The sequence below is a fragment of the Chrysochloris asiatica genome, unplaced genomic scaffold (assembly GCF_000296735.1).
Source record: "Chrysochloris asiatica unplaced genomic scaffold, ChrAsi1.0 scaffold00110, whole genome shotgun sequence".
Lineage (NCBI taxonomy): Eukaryota > Metazoa > Chordata > Mammalia > Afrosoricida > Chrysochloridae > Chrysochloris > Chrysochloris asiatica.
In genome coordinates, this window is record NW_006408628.1 from 4,806,535 (window position 1) to 4,824,129 (window position 17,595).

General features: G+C 41.5%; 1 protein-coding gene across 1 annotated transcript in view; it reads right to left on the reverse strand.

Annotated features, from left to right (window-relative positions):
* MREG (melanoregulin) overlaps positions 1-17,595 on the reverse strand; it is a 98,331-nt gene that overhangs the window by 58,128 nt on the left and 22,608 nt on the right. The window contains exon 2 of the mRNA XM_006867793.1: positions 15,061-15,220. Within this exon, the coding sequence (XP_006867855.1) occupies positions 15,061-15,220 (160 nt within the window). The remainder of the gene's footprint in view (positions 1-15,060; positions 15,221-17,595) is intronic.

Below are 17,595 nucleotides of genomic sequence, written 5' to 3' on the forward strand. Positions count from 1 at the left end.
ACCGAAGACCAGAAGAGTTGTGGGATGACATCAAGAACATCATACATGAAGAAAGCAAAAAGTCATTAAGAAGACAAGAAAGAAGGAAAAGGTCAAAACGGATGTCACCAAGAGTCCTCTCATTAGATATTTCTATATCTAGCTTTTTCCTTTTCAACACAACACTGCATTCAACACACCTAACATTCATCTTTATATAACAGTCTAAGTAATAGAGACCTGGTGTGGTGCTGGGGATTAATTCACTGGACTGCAAAGTCAGTTTGAACCGCAAGGTCAGTGGTTCAAGCTCCTCAACTGCTCCTGGAAAACCCAATACAAGGTCGCAATTGGTTGGAACCAACTCGACAACAACAATCTATCAGATAGACTGATAATCGCAAAATCGCCAGACAATTGATTTAACTAAGGTACAAGAGTTAGGATATACTTCAATGTAAAACATACAAAAATCCTCATAACTAGACCAATAAACAACATTATGATAAATGGAGAAAAGATTGAAGTTGTCAAGGATTTCATTTTACTTGGATTTGAAATCAGTGCTCATGGAAGCAGCAGTCAAGAAATCAAACGATGTGTTGCAAAGGGCAAATCTGATGTTACAAAAAACCCTTTAAAGTGTTTAAGGGCAAAGATGCCACTCTGAAGAATAACATGTGCCTGACCCTAGCCAAGGTGTTTTCAATTGTCTCATAATCCTGTGAAAACGGGACAAGGCATAAAAAAGATCAAAGAAGCAGTGATCCAGTTGGATTGTGAATCCTGACTATTCCATGGCTGCCAGAAGACATACACCCAGATTGTTCCTTAGAAGGGAGGATGGTGAGACTTTTCCCCATGTTCTTTGGACATGTCGTCATGAGGAGACCATTCCCTGGAGAAGGGCATCATGCTTGGTAAAGGATAGGTTCACTGAAAACGAGAAAGACCCTCAATGAGATAGAGTGACACACTGGCTGCAACTATGGGCTCAAACCTGTGAGGCTAACGCAGGATCAGACAGTGTTTTGTTAGTTGGACACAGGTTTCGCTATGAGTAGAAACCAACTCAGGGATGGCACGTAACAACAGCAACACCATGAAGAGCCCAAGGAGGAAACAGTAAGAGTGCTGTTATGTCGAGAGAATTGTAACTTATATTACAAAACAAAATGGATATAAATTGTTGAATGGAAAACTAACATATACTCTATAGACTTTCACCCATTCCACAATAAATAATAATCATAATAAAATACAATATCCTGAATAGGCCTAAAAAAAATTTTTTTTAAGATTAGTCTGCCTTAGGAGTTCTGCTGTGGTGCTGTGGGTTAAAGTGCTGGACTGCAAAGTCGGTTTGAAATGCAAGGTCGGAGGTTCAAATTCACCAGCGGTTCCTAAGAAACCCTATACAGGGTCGCTATGGACCAAAACAGACTTGGCAGCACTTAACAACAACAATTCTGCCTTAAGAATTTCAGTTGAAGAAAGGGGCCAAAATGACTCATGAGGAAAGGAACTCTTAGGATCACGAGAGATAACCCTCTGGGGCAACAACCACTTCCCATGGCCGTCTAGTGTGTCAGCAAAGAGAAAAATGAAGAGCCTTACTCAATATTGTCAAAGGCCATTCTGGTAGGAATTCCTCAAAACTCCGTGACTTTGACAGTTTCTGTGCCCTCTGTCCAGATTTTACATATTAAATAATAAACCGAGAAAATGAGTGACTTTCAGCTGACAACATGTTAAGAGGTCTCATGGGAGAAAATGTCATAGAGAGACGGAGTTTATTAGTGGTGTATTCAGTTCTGTTTGCAACAACAACTCAGGTGTTGCACTTGGCCCATAAGTCTGCAGATTTCTATCTTCCATTCCATTCCAAATTCATCATACTTCTGCCTTTCATCTTTAATTTGCTGGCTCTGTGTAGGTGTCTGAGCAGCCTCATCAAGTTGACCCCTTCTTTGACATGCCTCCTTTGCTTTCAGTCCCACATTCACCCAATATTACATTATTTGGAATTTCTTTTGATTCCACACTCTGAGGCCTGCCCTTTCAAACCTCAGCCAGTGTCCAGAGCTACAGACTACACTCATCAAGCACATGTTCAGAAATCTCCCTCTACCACCATCAAGGGGCGGGTGGGTCTTAACTTGACAGTAGAGATGAGCCCATCAGGTTATAATACCTTGAAGACCTAAAACCGACCAAACCCACTCCTACAGATAAAGTCAATTCCAACTCATAGGAACCCTATAGGATAGAGCAGAACTGTCCCATAGGGTTTCCAAGGCTTTAAATCTTTACAGAGGCTGCCTGCCACTTCTTACTCTCCCAAGTGGCTGGTGGATTCAAACCCCCAATCTTCTGATTAGCAGTCAGATATTTTCACCACTATGCCACCAGGGCCCCTCTATCTTGAACAATAAACCCAAACCTACTGCCATCAGGTCACTTCCCATTTAGCAACCCTATACAGGGTTTCTAGGACTGTAAATCTTCAACGTTCTCCTATAGACTAGCTGGTAGATTCAAACCACCAACCCTGCAGTTAGCAGCCCAATGTCTCACCCATAGCACCACCAGGGCTCCTATCTTAAAGGCCATGATAATATAGTAACGTGCTTGGAGCTGCACCTGGAACACAGGGCGCGCTCACTGTTAGTTGACATTATTCTCATTATCTGACTTCTTCTCACCAAGCCACTGCTAGTTTGGTCCAGAAGAGAGACTGTACTGACCAGACACACCTGGTGTGACAGTTAGACGATCAGACACTTAGATTTATATGACTGTCTCTTATGACTTTGGTTAGTGTCAGTCAAACCCTGTGAGCTCAATAGATGTAGGTACATTGACAAAGTCTTGTTCAGAGACTCGCCAAGATCATCACCAGAAGTTCATAGTATTGCTGGTCTACTAGCTCTTGCATGAACAGTCTACTGGTCTCCCTCAATGATACATCCACCATTTTGACCTAAGAATAGTTTGAAACTGGAAGTTGGGCTATACTATGATGAAAATACAAACTCTAATGCAGTATCAACCAGCAAGTTCTCATATTAAGTTGAGAAGTGGAGGATCTAAGAAGAAGCGATAACCATTACCTACATTAACACTAAACTGACCAGACTAAAAAACATTAGCCCTTCATGAAGACCTGGCAATGTTCCCATCCCAAATCAACACTGTTAACTGCATATTAACATTAGACACATGGCTTTTGAGAAAACTGAAAGAAAAAAAATGAGTCAGATAAAATATGAGCTTTTACTGAAACATGCCCTCTATACAAGAATAGTTACCTTGGGAGAAAAATCACATTGACAGTTGTCATCAGTAAGAAGGAAATTGGTGCGACTGTCACAGCTGTAAAAGTAGAAGTTTTGTAAGAAAAAGAGGGGAGCAGTTAGTTTTACAGTCCAGGAACAGAGAACCCTAGGACCATCAAGGGAGAAGAGCATGAGGAGAATGTGGAACCCTATCCAAAGAAGCAGCGACACCAGAGATGGAGGCAGAGGTGATGACACGGAGAGAGGGAGCAGCTGAGGACTCTAGACTTATGGAAAGAGAAAGGCTGTGTACCTGTGGGCAGGAGGCAGGCTTGCACAATGTGCCCTTTGGCTATTTAAATGATATATATGGAGCTCTGGTAGCGTAGTGGTTACGAACCGCAAGGTCAGCAGTTCGAAACTACCAGATGCTCCGCGGGAGAAAGATGAGGCATTCTGCTCCCATAAAGATTAACAGCCTAGGAAACCCTGTGCAGGGTCGCTATGAGTCGGAACCGACTCCACGGCGCACATAACAACAACAACAATATATATATATATATTCCTGAGTGTTTTTGTGTACACCACCCCCCGCCAAAAAAAAACAGAGGGAATATAAGCAAATACTGTTGAATTATGATGCACAGAGGAAACTGTAATCATTGCAATGAAATGATGAGTGTAAAACCAATGTTCTCCCTATGTAATCTATCACTCAATTCATAAGAAAAACTTAAAAAAGAAAAAAGATGGAAATTGGCCAAAGTCCTCAAGCTTTTGTTTTTATTCTGTAAGGCTGCATGCCTATAAGCTGCTGTTGCCATCTGATTGGCCCTGTTCACATTCAGAATAAAGGGCAAAATGAAATCCCCACACTATTACAGTCGTTCCTTCTCTACTCCACAGTCAAGGGCATCAGACCGGATGCAAAAGGATACTGAGTTAAATGTAGTGATTTAAGAAAAGTCACTTAACCTCCTTGGATCTCATTTATTTATTTATAGATAGTTCATCTACTTCATAAGACAGGTGGGAAAAGTCAGATAAAGCATGTAGGAGGCACACCGATGATAAAACAGAGATAATAGCAAGCATCTTGAATGGTCCCATATGTGCTAGGGAAGACAGACTCTAACACTGACATAAGTTATTGGTGGCACAAATTAGTATTTCTTGTTGTTGTTAGGTACAACCGAGTTGGCTCTGCCTCACTGCAACAAGAGAACGAAGCACAACAGACGAAATGTTGCCTAGTCCTGTGCCATCTTCACAACTGTTGTTACACTTGAATCCTCTGCTGCTGCCGCTATACCAACGTATCTTACTGGGGATCTTCCTCTTTTTCACTGACCCATGACTTTACCAAGCATGATGTTCCTCTCCAGGGACTGTTTCATCTGGATAGCATGTCCAAAGCATGAGACACAAAGTTTCGCCATTCTGGGTCCTAAGAAGCATTTTGGCTGCACTACTTCTAGCACAGATTTGTTTGTTATTCCGGCAGTTCATGGTACTTTCAATATTCTTCTCCAAAACCATAATTCAAATGCATACATTCTTCTGTGGTCTTCCTTATTCACTGTCCAATTTTCACATGCATGTGAAGCTACTGAAAATGCCATGGCTTGGGTCAGACACACGTTAATCCTCAAACTGGTATCTTTGCTCTTGATCACTTTAAAGAGGTATTGTGCAACGGATTTGCCTAATGCACTATGTTCTTTTAATTCTTGCCTGCTGCTTCCATGAGAGTTGGTTGTGGAGCCAAGCAAAATTAAGTCTTTGACAACTTCAATCTTTTTTCCATCTATCATGAAGTTATTTACTGCTCCAGTTGTAAAGATTTTTGTTTTCTTTACACAGAAGTGCAATCCATATTGAAAGTTGTAGTCTTTGATCTTCATCAGTAAATATTTCAAGCCCTCTTCGCTTCCAGCAAGCAAATTTGTATCATCTGCATAACACAGGTTACTAATGTATCTTCCTCCAATCCTGATGTCACCTTCTTCATATAACCCAGCTTTCACGTTATTTGCAGGTTATTTGCTTAGTATACAGACTGAATGTTGTTGTTGTTAAGTACCATGGAGTCGGTTCCAACTCATAGTGATCCTGTACAGGGTTTCCGAGGCTGCAAATCTTTACAGGAGCAGAAAGCCTCATCTTTCTCCTGCAGAACAGCTGGTAGTTTCAAACTGCTGACCTTGAGGTTAGCAGCCTGATTCATAACCACTACGCTACCAGAGCTCCTTAATAAATACAGTGAACGAATACAACCCTGGCACACACCTTTCCTTATTTTAAACCATTCACTATCCCCTTGTTCTGTTCTAATGACTGCCTCTTGGTCTATTTACAGGTTCCTCATGAGCACAATTAAGTGTTCAGAAATACCTGTTATTCTCAATGTTATCAACAGTTTGTCATGATCCTCACTGTTGAAAGCCTTTTCATAGTCAATAAAGCACAGGTAAACATCTTCCTGGCATTCTCTACTCTCAGCCAAGATCCATCTGACATCAGCAGTGACCTCCCTCATCCCTCGCTCTCTTCTAAATCCAACTTGAATTTCTGGCAGTTCGCTGTCAATGTACTGTTGCAGTCATTTTTAATTATCTACAGCAAAAATTTCCTTCCATGTGATATTAATGATATTGTTGATTGATTTCCACATTCCACTGGGTCACTGCTCTTTGGAATGAACACAAATATGGATCTCTTCCAATGAGATGGCCAGGTAGCTCTCTTCCAAATTTCTTAGCAAGATGACTGAGTGTCTCCAGTGCTACATCAGTTTGTTGAAGGATTTCAATTTGTATTCCATCAATTCCTAGAGCCTTGTTCTTTGCCAATGCCTTCAGTGTAGCTTGGATTTCTTCCTTAAGTGCCATGGGTTCTTGATCATAGACCATGGATTCTTGAACATCTTTTCCACCAAACAATTTCCTTTTGGTACACTGACTACTTGTCTTCCATCTTCTTTTGATACTTTCTGCATCATTCAGTTCATTTCCCATAGAATCCTTCAATAATGCAATTCAAGGTTGGAATTTTTTCTTCAGTATTTTAGCTTGAGAAATGTTGAGCATGTTCTTCCTTTTGATTCTCTAACTCCAAGTCTTTGTACAATTTCATTATACTTGACTTTGTCTTCTCAAGCAGCCATTTGAAACTTACCAGTCAGCTCTTTTACTTTCTCAATTATTCCATTTGTTTTAGCATCTCTACACTAGAGAGCAAGTTTCAGAGACTCTTCTGACATCCATTTTGGTCTTGTCTTTCTCTTCTATCTTTTTAATGACCTTTTGCTTCTTTTTGTATGATGTTTCTGTCATCCCATAACTCTTCTAGTATTCAATCATTAATTCTAATGCATCAAATCTGTTCTTGAGATGTCTCTAAATTCAGGTGGGACATGTTCAAAGTCCTATTTTGGTTCTCGTGGACTTATTTTTCTTCAGCTTCAGCCTGAACTTGCACATAAGCAATTAGATGCATTTGATGCTACTGAAAATGGCTTAAGTCAGGCATACACACTTAAGTGTGACATGTTTGCTATTTAACACTTTAAAAGGGTATTTTATAGCAGATTTGTTCAATGGACTACATTATTTGATTTCTTGACTGTTGTTTCTGTGATTGTTTATCTAATTAAAGTGAAATCTTTTCAATCGTCAGTCTCTTCTCTGTTTATCATGATGTTGCTCATTGGCCAGTTATATTTTTGTGTTTTGTTTGTTTGTTTGTTTTTTCACGTTGAGTTTTAATTCATACTGGAGGCTGTATTCTTCAATCTCCATCAGTAAATTCTTCAAGTCCTCTTTACTTTCAGCAAACAAGGTTAGATCATCTGCATATCACAAGGTGTTAATGAGTCTTTCTCCAATCCTCAGCATTCTTCTTCACTTAGTTTAGTTTCTCAGATTATTTACTCAGCCTACAGACTGAACAAGTATGGTAAAAGGATGCAACTCTGACGCACACCTGTCCTGATTTTAAACCACACAGTATTTGCTTGTTTTGGCCAAAAAAAAAAAACCTGCCTCTCGGTCTATGTACAGGTTCCACTTGAGCACAACTAAGTGCTCTGGAATTCCCATTCTTTGCAAAGTTATCCATAGTTTGTTATGATCCACGTAGTCGAATGCCTTTGCGTAATCAATGAAGAACAAGTAAGCATCTTTCTGGAGTCCTGGTGTGGAGCTGTGGATTAATGCTCTGGGCTACAAAGTTGGTTTGAACCACAAGGTTGGTGATTCAAGCTCACCAGCCATTCCTCGGAAACCCTATTCAGGGTCACTATGAGTCAGAACCAACTCGATGACACTTAGGAACAACAACAAAGCATCTTTCTGGCATCCTCTGCTTTCAGCCAAGATCCATCTGCCCACAGCAGTGATATACCTCATTCCACATCCTCTTCTGAATCCAGCTTGAATGTCTAGCATCTCTCCTTGTCGATGCACTGCTGCAACCGGTTTTGAATTATCTCCATAAAATTTTACTTGCATGCAATATTAATGATATCGTTCAATAATTTCTGCATTCTGTAGGGTCACTTTTCTTTAGAATGGACACAAACATGGATTTCTTCCAATTGGTTGGCCAGGCAGATGTCTTTCACATTTCTTAGCATACACAAGTTGAGCATCTACAGCACTCATATCAGTTTGTTGAGCATTTCAGTGGGAATGGTGTCAATTCCTGGAGCCTTGTTTTTCACCAATGCCTTCAGTAAAGGCTGGACTTCTTCCTTCAGTGCCATCAGTTCTTGATTATATGGTGATGGTGGTGTGCCGTGGAGTTGGTTCCAACTCATAGTGACCCTGTATAGGGTTTCCGAGGCTGTAAATCTTAACAGGAGCAGAAAGCCTCATCCTTCTCCCGTGGAACAGCTGGTAGTTTTGAACTGCTGACCTTGAGGTTAGCAGCCCGACTCATAACCACTACGCTACCAGAGCTCCTCGATCATATGCTACCTACCTAAATGGTTGAACACTGTCCAATGCTTTTTGGTACAGGGGTTCTGTAGATTCCTTCCTTTTCCTTTCATGGTTCCTCCATTATTCAATATTTTGCCCATGTTGTTGTTGTTGTTAGGTGCTGTCCGGTCAATTCCAACTTATAGCATCCCTATGCACAACAGAAGAAACCCTGCCCAGTCATACACCATCCTCACCATAGTTATGTCTGAGTCTGCTGTTGCTACCACTGTGTCCATACAGCTCATTGGGGGGTCTTCTTCTTTTTTGCTGACCCTCCACTTTACCAAGCATGATGTCCTTCATCAGGGACTGGTCTTTCCTGACAACGTGTCCAAAAAATGAAAGATACAGTCCTACCATCAAGGAGCATTCTGGCTATCTTTCTTTCACGATAGATTTATTCATTCTTCTAGCAGTTTATCATGCTTCCAATATTCTTCACCAACACCACAATTCAAATACATCAATTCTTCTCTGATTTTCTTTATTCGCTGTCATAGTGTTCCTGCATAGGGCTTCCGAGGCTATAAATCTTTACGGAAACACAAAGCCTCATCTTTCTCCTGCGGAACCACTGGTAGTTTCGAACTGCTGGCTATGAGATTAGCAGCCCGGCTCCTAACCACTATGCTACCAGAGCTCCTACACCTACCTTGGTTAGTCGCTGCTATGTTATTGAAAAGGGGTGTTTGCAATGAATAAGTTGTTGGTCTTGCAAAAGTCTATCATTTGATTTCCAATGTCATTTCTATCACCAAGGCCATTATTTTTCAACTACTGATGCCTCCTCTTGGTTTTCAAATTTTGCATCCCAGTCACCAGTAATTATCAATGCATCTTGACTGCATGTTTGATCAATGTCAGACTGAAAAAGTTGGTAGAATTCTTCAATTTCTTCATCACTGGCTTTAGTAGATAGATGGTGCATAAATGTGAATAATAGCCATCTTAACTGGTTTTCCTTGTAGTATAGATACTGTCCTATTACAGGCAGCATTGTACTTCAAGATAGATCTTGAAATACTCCTTTTTATGATGAATGTGATGCCATTCCTCTTAAATTTATCATTCCTGGCCCAGTAAATCATATGATTGTTGGATTCAAAATGGCCAATAACGGTTCATTTCAGCTCACTACTGCCTAGGATATCAATTTTTATGCATTCCTTTTTTTTTTTTAATGATCTCTAATTTTCCTTGATTTACACTTCACACATTCCACATCCTAATGATTAATGGATGTTTGAAGCTGTTGCTTATCATTTTGAGCCGTGCCCCATTAGCAGATGAAAGTGCAAAAAGCTCTGCTCCATCCAGGTCGTAGTCAATTAAAGTCGACTTTGTTCTCAGCAGGCAGCTCAACCCCTGTTGTATTTGCGGTGCCTTCCAATCTGAGGGGCTAATCTTCCGGCATTATATCAGATGATATTCCACTTCTATGCATATGGTTTTCAGAGGCTAACCCCCCAGAAGCGGACTGCCTGTCCCTTCTTCCTAGTCTGCCCCATTTCAAGTTCCACTGAAACCTGCCATATAGCATGGGTGGCACTGCTGGTGTATGAAACAGGTGACATAGCTTCCAACATGCAAGCCACCACAGTCCAACAAACTGGCAAATAAATGGGAAAATAGTCACTAGCAAAGTAAAGAATGATACATTCAGTAATCCTAATAATTTAGGTCCCAGAGATAGATCTGGGCCTTTTGGAAAATTCAGAATTATCTAGAGAATGCCTTCAATTTTCCATTACCATTTTGCTCCATGCTTGTTTTAAAATAGCAATCAAACTTCCAATAGTAACCAATATTCACACAATTGTACAGACATCAGATGGCCCTGCCAGAGTACGCCTTGCCTAATCGAGGTAGACCAGTTCAGACAAAGCAATGTGGAGTCAAACTGGAATAACCAGGCCTCCAAGTACTTATGAGCTACGTGGCTGATACACAATCAATCCAATCCTCTGACCCCTTCCTTACAGTCACCCACCAAACACGCCAGTGAACTCTGTTTGGTTCTGCATTATTTCTTTTTGTATTAGGAATACAGAAGGGTTAATTACAGTCCAAACCTTGGAAACAACTCCTGAGAAGGTCTGGTGCTATTTTTAAATTTTACAGCAACTGCTTGGCAACACTCTGGCTGCGGGAGTTCTGTCTGGCACACAGGAAGAATAAGTAAATTGTAAACCAGGAGCACTGTATGTTTTTGCTGATATGGTTTCAGAAAATAATAACATTCAGATGTTTACTGAAGTTGAGCAGAATGTGGTTTTCAGGGGCTCACCTGAGCCACACAAGCATCTCATGGTTCCATGGAAGCATTTGTTATTGTTGTTGTTAAGTGCCACCGAGTCCATTCTGACTCATAGCAACCCTATAGGTTTTCCAAGGTGTGGCTGGTGAGTTTGAACTGCCCACCTTGAGTTTCAAACTGACCTTGCAGTCCAGCACGTTAACCTACATGGAAGCCTTGTTGTTGTTAGGTGCCATCGAGTTGGTACCAACTCACCTGCTAGTGTGTAAATACTGCCATGGGCTACAGCAGTTATGAGAATCATCTATATTTTTGAGCATGTCATTACTTATTAATTTCAAAATTAAGCATAGAATATTTATCACAAGTTACGCATCAAATATTTTTTTAGCCTAGTGTGGCACTATAGGATAAACACTGGACTGCTAACCACAAGGCTGTTGGTTCAAATTCACCAAATGCTCCTTGGAAACCCATACAGGATCACTATGAATCAGAACTGGCTCAACAGAATTTAACAACAACAACAATTTCTTACCCAAAGCAGTGCTTACAAGCGTTTGTTTTTTTGTTTGTGTGTTTATTTTCGGAGAAAACATACATAGCCAAAGACATACCGTTCTAACAGTTTCTACAATCTCAAAAATTTCTCTATGTGTTTTTGAGAATGATTTTATCTTTTATCTTTGATTTTCATCCAAAGTTTAAAAGTTTTTCACAATAAAAAGTTTAGGAATTTTCTGCAGGGTTTTTTGCCAGGTAAGCATAGCTTAATGTCATGTATGAAACTAAAGAACAGTGACTACAGAATCAGCTAAAGAGACTCCAAATAAGCTAGGCCAGAGACCACCAAGCAAAGTGAAGAAGGAATAAGAAAGACAGAAAGAAACATCTGGCAGCTAATAAAACAGGAGCCCCCAGCAGGAACCCGTAACCAGCATCAATCTCCATATAAAACCCTGTGTTAGAACTGGGAACATTTCCTGAAACAGGGTCACAATCCTCATACCAAAACAGGGTCACAATCCTCATACCAAACAGAGCTGTCGTCCCACTGATGGGAAAACGTATCAACAACTCACAGGGAAAGGCTTGGGACAGACTGGACGCAGGCATTTTGAATTCTCAATTTAAGATAAGAGATATTTAAGGTCCTCCCTCAAGATTTCAATCACTGTGCCTGCGTGGCACAAAGGGTTAAATGCTCAGCTGCTACCAGAAAGGCTGGTGGTTGGAATTTTTCCTAGATGGTGCCACAAAGAGGCCTGGTGACCTACTTCCAAAAACATCTCAGCCATTGAGAACCCTACGGAGCACAGTTCTACCTTGAAACACAAAGTCAATTTGGGAGAAAACTGTTTAAATGTGTAGTTCTTCCTCCAGCTGCTTCAGACTTAACAAGGGAATGCAGACAGTAAACATACTATAATCTTTTTTAAATTATTTTTCATTATTCAAAGGGTTCCAAATGTGGCTTTCCTGTTTCTGTGTTGCCGTTGCCATTCGAAAAGTAAAATGTTTAGTTTTCCTTAATATAGTGTTTTTGAGCTTCGAACTTGTACCATGCAAAAATATACAGGATTCCTTGTTCCTTATCCAAACCAAACCTGTCGCCATGATGTTGATTCAAATTCCTGGCAATCCAGCGTGTCACAACCAAGCAGAACAGCTCCAAAGGGTTTTCCAGTCAGAATCGACTCAACGGTAACAGCTTTGAGTTTTTATTTTGTTTTTCTGTTGGCCTTTCACCAACAGAATCATAAGGTTAGTTTGGACCACCAACCTTTAAATTAGTTGTTGTTGTTATGTGCCGTGGAGTCGGTTCCGACTCATAGCGACCCTGCACAGGGTTTCCGAGGCTGTTAATCTTTACGGGAGCAGAACGCCTCATCTTTCTCCCGTGGAGCAGCTGGTAGTTTCAAACTGCTGACCTTGCGGTTCGTAGCCCAATTCGTAACCACTACGCTACCAGAGCTCCTTGAAGTGCAAACTACTTGCAAATGACCTCAAGAACCAAAAAGCAGAGCTTCCCCTACTCTGTGATCCCCACCTTGACACCCATGTCTAACCTCCCAACCCAGCCAAGTCACATCAGAATAAAAGTCCCTGGGCACATGCACTGCTAAAGTGATCATATCCTGCTGAAATACATTTGGGGAGAAAACCAGTTAACAATTAATTAGAAAAAACTAAAGAAACCTAGATTGTTGTTGTTCTCCTTTAGTGCCATCTAGTCAGATCCAACTCATAGCAACTCTGTATAGGGTTTCCAAGGAACAGCTGGTGGGTTTGAATCGCACAACTTGTGCTTCAAACCCACCTTGCTGTACAGTGCTTTATCCCACAGCGCTACACCAAGACTCCAAAGTAACCTAGATAAGGAACATATTTCATACTCCAGTCTCCTAAAATGAAAACACCTATAAATAGTCCTGTGGTAGCTCTGCAGAATAAGCACTGGACTGCAAACCACAAAGTCGGCAGTTCAAGCTCACCAGCCACTCCTCCAGAGAAACATGAGGCTATCTCCTCCTGCAAAGATCCACAGCCTTGAAAAACATACGCAGAGTCACCATGAGTCAGAAACAACTTGATGGCTCTTAAAAACAATGACAACAAATATTATTAGCATGGAGCCCTGGTGGTGTAGTGGGCTGTGCGTTAGGCTGCTAACTGCAAGATCAGCAGTTCAAATCCAACACCTGCACCACAGGGGAGAGATGAGTCTTTTTACTCCCATGAATATCTACAGCCTTGAAAACCCTATACAGGGTCACTATGAGTGAGAACTGATTCAATGGAACACAACAACAACAATGAGCTTTGGTGGCACTGTGACTTAACCACTGGTCTGCTAACAATAAGGTCAGAGGTTCAAGCCCACCAGCTGCTCTGTGGGAGAAAGATGAGGTTGTCTGCTCTTGTAAAGACTGGCAGCTTCAGAAACCCTATGGAGTAGTTCTACTCTACCCTACAGGGCTGCTATGAATCTGAACTGACTCAGTAGTAGTGGGCTTGGTTTGATTCTGGTTTATGACAGAGAAGCTACTGTCTGATCAGTAGGCACAATTTACAAGGCTTTAAAACATAATAAACCTCCTAATCCACGTCCCACTAAATCAGAATGATCAATAACGCAAAATACCCTTCTACCCACCCCAGTCTGAATCACCTGACTTCTTATTATTGTTAGATGCCATCAAATCAGTACCGAGTAATACAAGACCCTATACACAACAGAACAAAACACTGCCCGGTCCTGTGCCAACCTCACAATCATTGCTATACCTGAACCCATTGTTGCTGCCACTGTGCCAATCCATTTCATTGGAGGTCTTCTTCTTTTACTCTGACCCTCCATTTACCAAACATGATATAGCCTGGTCCCTCATGATAATATGTCTGAAGATGAGAGATAAAGTCTGGCCATCCTGGCTTCCAATGAGCACTCTGGCTGTACTTCACAGATCTGTTTGTTCTTGATACCCCACTGTATGTTTATTATTCTCCTGCAACACCATAATTCAAATGCATCAATTCTTCTAAAGCCTTCTTATTCACTGTCCAACTTTCGCATGCATGTGAGGTTATTGAAAACACCATGGTTTGTATCAGACGTACCTTAGTCCTCAAACTGACATCTTTGCTCTTCAACACTTTAAAGAGTTCTTGTACAGCAGATTTACCTAATGCAATACGTCATCTGATTTCTTGACTGCTGCTTCTGTGAGTGTTGATGGTTAATCCGAGCAACATGAAGTCTTTGACAACTTCAATCTTTTCTCCATTTATATGGATGTTGTTTATTGGTCCAGTGGTGAGGATTTTTGTTTTCTTTACACTGAGATGCAATACATACCAAAGACTGTGGTCTTTGATCTTCATCAGTAAGTATTTTAAGTCCTCTTCACTTTCAGCAAGCAAGGTTGTATCATCTGCATTATCACAGGTTGTTAAGGAATCTTCTTCTAATCCTGATGCCATTCTTCTTCATATAATCCAGCTTCATGGATTATTTGCTCAGCATACAGACTGAATAAGTACAGTGAAAGAACACAACCCTGGCCCACACCTTTCCTAATTTTAAACCATTCTGTATTCCCTTGTTCTGTTCAAACACCTGCCTCTTGGTCTATATATATAGGTCCCTCATGAGCACAATTAAGTGTTCCAGAATAATTTTTCTCCGCAATGTTGTCCATAGTTTGCCATGATCTATACAATCAAAAGCCTTTGGGTAGTCAATAAAGCACAGGTAAACATCTTTCTTTAAACAGAAAAAATAAAACTCCAAATTCAGGCCCCACTAGTTCAGAATTATCAGTAATGCAAAATACCATTCTGCCTTCCCCAGTCCAAATCACCGAACTACAGCTTGCTAAATAACTGCAAAGACTCCAGATGGTTAGTTGGAACCATTTAAGGTGATCAGTTATCTTCATACTCTTCAACGGCACTATCTCGTTTGTAATTTGTACCATTAAGATAATCATTAGAAATGAGCGCCGTCTGTTTATCAAGCATTTCATCTGTACAAGGTGAGAACTCAAATGACGCTTACCTCAGAATCTTTGGCCTGTTGATTCCGAACAACTATGAGGTTGTACAGGATCCTGTCGTCGTCTGCCTCCGTGTGGGACAAGTCATGAGGCATACTCCACAAATTCTTTTCATCATCCCTTGCCAGAGTTGCTCCAAATGAGGAATATGGGTTGTTGCCACTATGGAAGAAACAAATTACAACAAATATTTTACTTTGATTTAAAGATTTTTCTTATCCAAGAAATTAGTTACTAACCAGCAAAAGTCTTTTGGAAACTAGTCTATACCCAAAAATCAAATCCACTGCTCCCGTCAATTCTGAACTCATAGCAGAATTAACTGCCCCGTTTCTAAATTGTTACGGAAGCAGACGGCCACATCTTTCTCCTATGGAGCAGGTTCAAAGCACAGACCTTCCAGAATACAAAAGCCAGTTGAGTAAGAATGAAAACTGTTGAGTAAGAATGTCAGTAGCCCTGTTTTGTATGTTGTTCTAAGGTGGTACACCAATGTTGGGAGAGGAGATTTTTCCTTTCTAAGGTGGTTTGGACCACGGAGGAGTTGAGTGACAGCATCGCATCCAGGCCATGCTGGGAAGTGGCCCCAATAAACTTGTGTATGACTAGACAGGGAGGGTCATACTGGGGTTACTCATTTCATCTACTATGTATTGAGCACAGATTCTATGTTAATCATAGGTTCAATAAAATGTTGAGCAAAACAGACATGGTCTCTGTCCTTGGGTCACACTAGAGTCTAGAGGAGGGTGCATTCATGAGCAATCACATAAATAGATAAGTAAAGGCGCCAGGACTCCATTTAAAAACTAGTAAGTGCTAAAACCAGGGAGAGTTCAGGGACTGGTGAGAACACATACAAGATGCTGAGAGAAAATCACAACCCAGGAGGGTTTCATACAGGCTTCCTAAAGACTGGGTGCTTGAAAGACAAGAAGAGAGTTCCAGGCAAAGAAATGAAGGCACATCCAAAGGCACTGGGATGGGAAGAAGCCAGGCATCTGAGTTGTCTCGTACAGCCATAACAGAAAAACCACGAGTAACTGGTATTAACAAACACAGCGTTAGTTTTTACAACTGACAGCGATTGCAAACACAATGGCAACCTCACATAACAGCATGGTAAATGAGGGCAGGCAGATGACACCCAGACAGACAAACAGTACCTGAGAGACAAGGATACGAGTAACTGACAGACAGACTGAAGGTGGAGATTTGACATAGACAAAAGTGAGATTCTCAGAGGCTGGCACTAAGGAAATCTCAAAACAGAAAGCTGAAGGTCCAGTTACCAGATCAAGGATCATCAATAAGAAACTATGATGCTTTTTGAACTCCTGGTGTCAAAGAGCCTTGGGAGCCATGTGGGGAGGAATGGAGGGGGCAGGGAACTTACAAACCAACTACAACCAGAGCAGCTATGCCATGACTTGTTAGAGCTACATGGAAGATTTACCTCAGGGTGATTTCTACATTGCTAAATAAAAAAGTAAACATTGGAGTCCTGGTGTGGTGTTGTAGGATCAGCACTGGACTTCCAACCACAAGGACAGCAGTTCAAACCCACCAGCTGCTCCTTGAAAACCCTATACGGGTCACTGTGAGTCAGAACACATTCAACAGCACTTCACAACAACAACAACAAATAAGTTTACTATTGCTAAATAAATAGATATAAATACTGGTTGAGGGAATGAGCTGGGTAAGTCACAGTGAGAATGGAAATAAGAGCATCGATGTGAGCGGCATTTGAGGGGAGAAATCACAGCCCCTGGTGACAGGCCACATACACAGGTCAGAGAGAGAGAGAGCACTCAACATGACCTTGATGAGTCTGCGGCAGGCTGAGAGAGATGTCAAGGATCTGGACATCAGAGGGAGGACAGGGCTGGAGACCTAGCTGATGGAGTAACGCATATGCTGTCACCACGAAGCTATGGGATCAGAATGGTCCAGGAATGGGGAGTGAGGAGAGAGCTTAGGAGCATAGCTATCCTTAAGGAACAGGTATGGAGAAGAGACAGGAAACCTGAGAATCCAGGAAGAAAGAACACTGGAATGAAGAGGGAGGTGGAAACGCTGGTAGAGACGTTAGAGAAACATCAATATTGTGACGCACAGTGACTCCTGGTGTTCTTTTTTGCCCAATGAGGCTTTGCAGCTGCACCATTTAGGCAGTGCTTTAACCAAGCAACCATTTCACTACATGTCCTTCCTCATGGTCTACAACCATCTGAGATCGGTGGGCAGGTAAGGACAGGAACACAAGAGTTAAGGACTTTTCCAAGGGAAGTCCTTCCCCCAAAGACAGTGACAGAGATGCACCCACATGCAGAGAGCTCACAGAAGTGCTCCCTGTAGAAACTCCCACATTCCCCTGGGTCTTCTCCAGAACCTGCCACCACAGCTGCTGCTGCTCTTGTTGTTAGGTGCCATCAGGTCGGTACCGACTCATAGCGGACCTATGCACAACAGAACGAAACACTGCCCAGCCCTGGGCCAACCTCACAATTGTTGTCACACTTGAGCCCACTGAT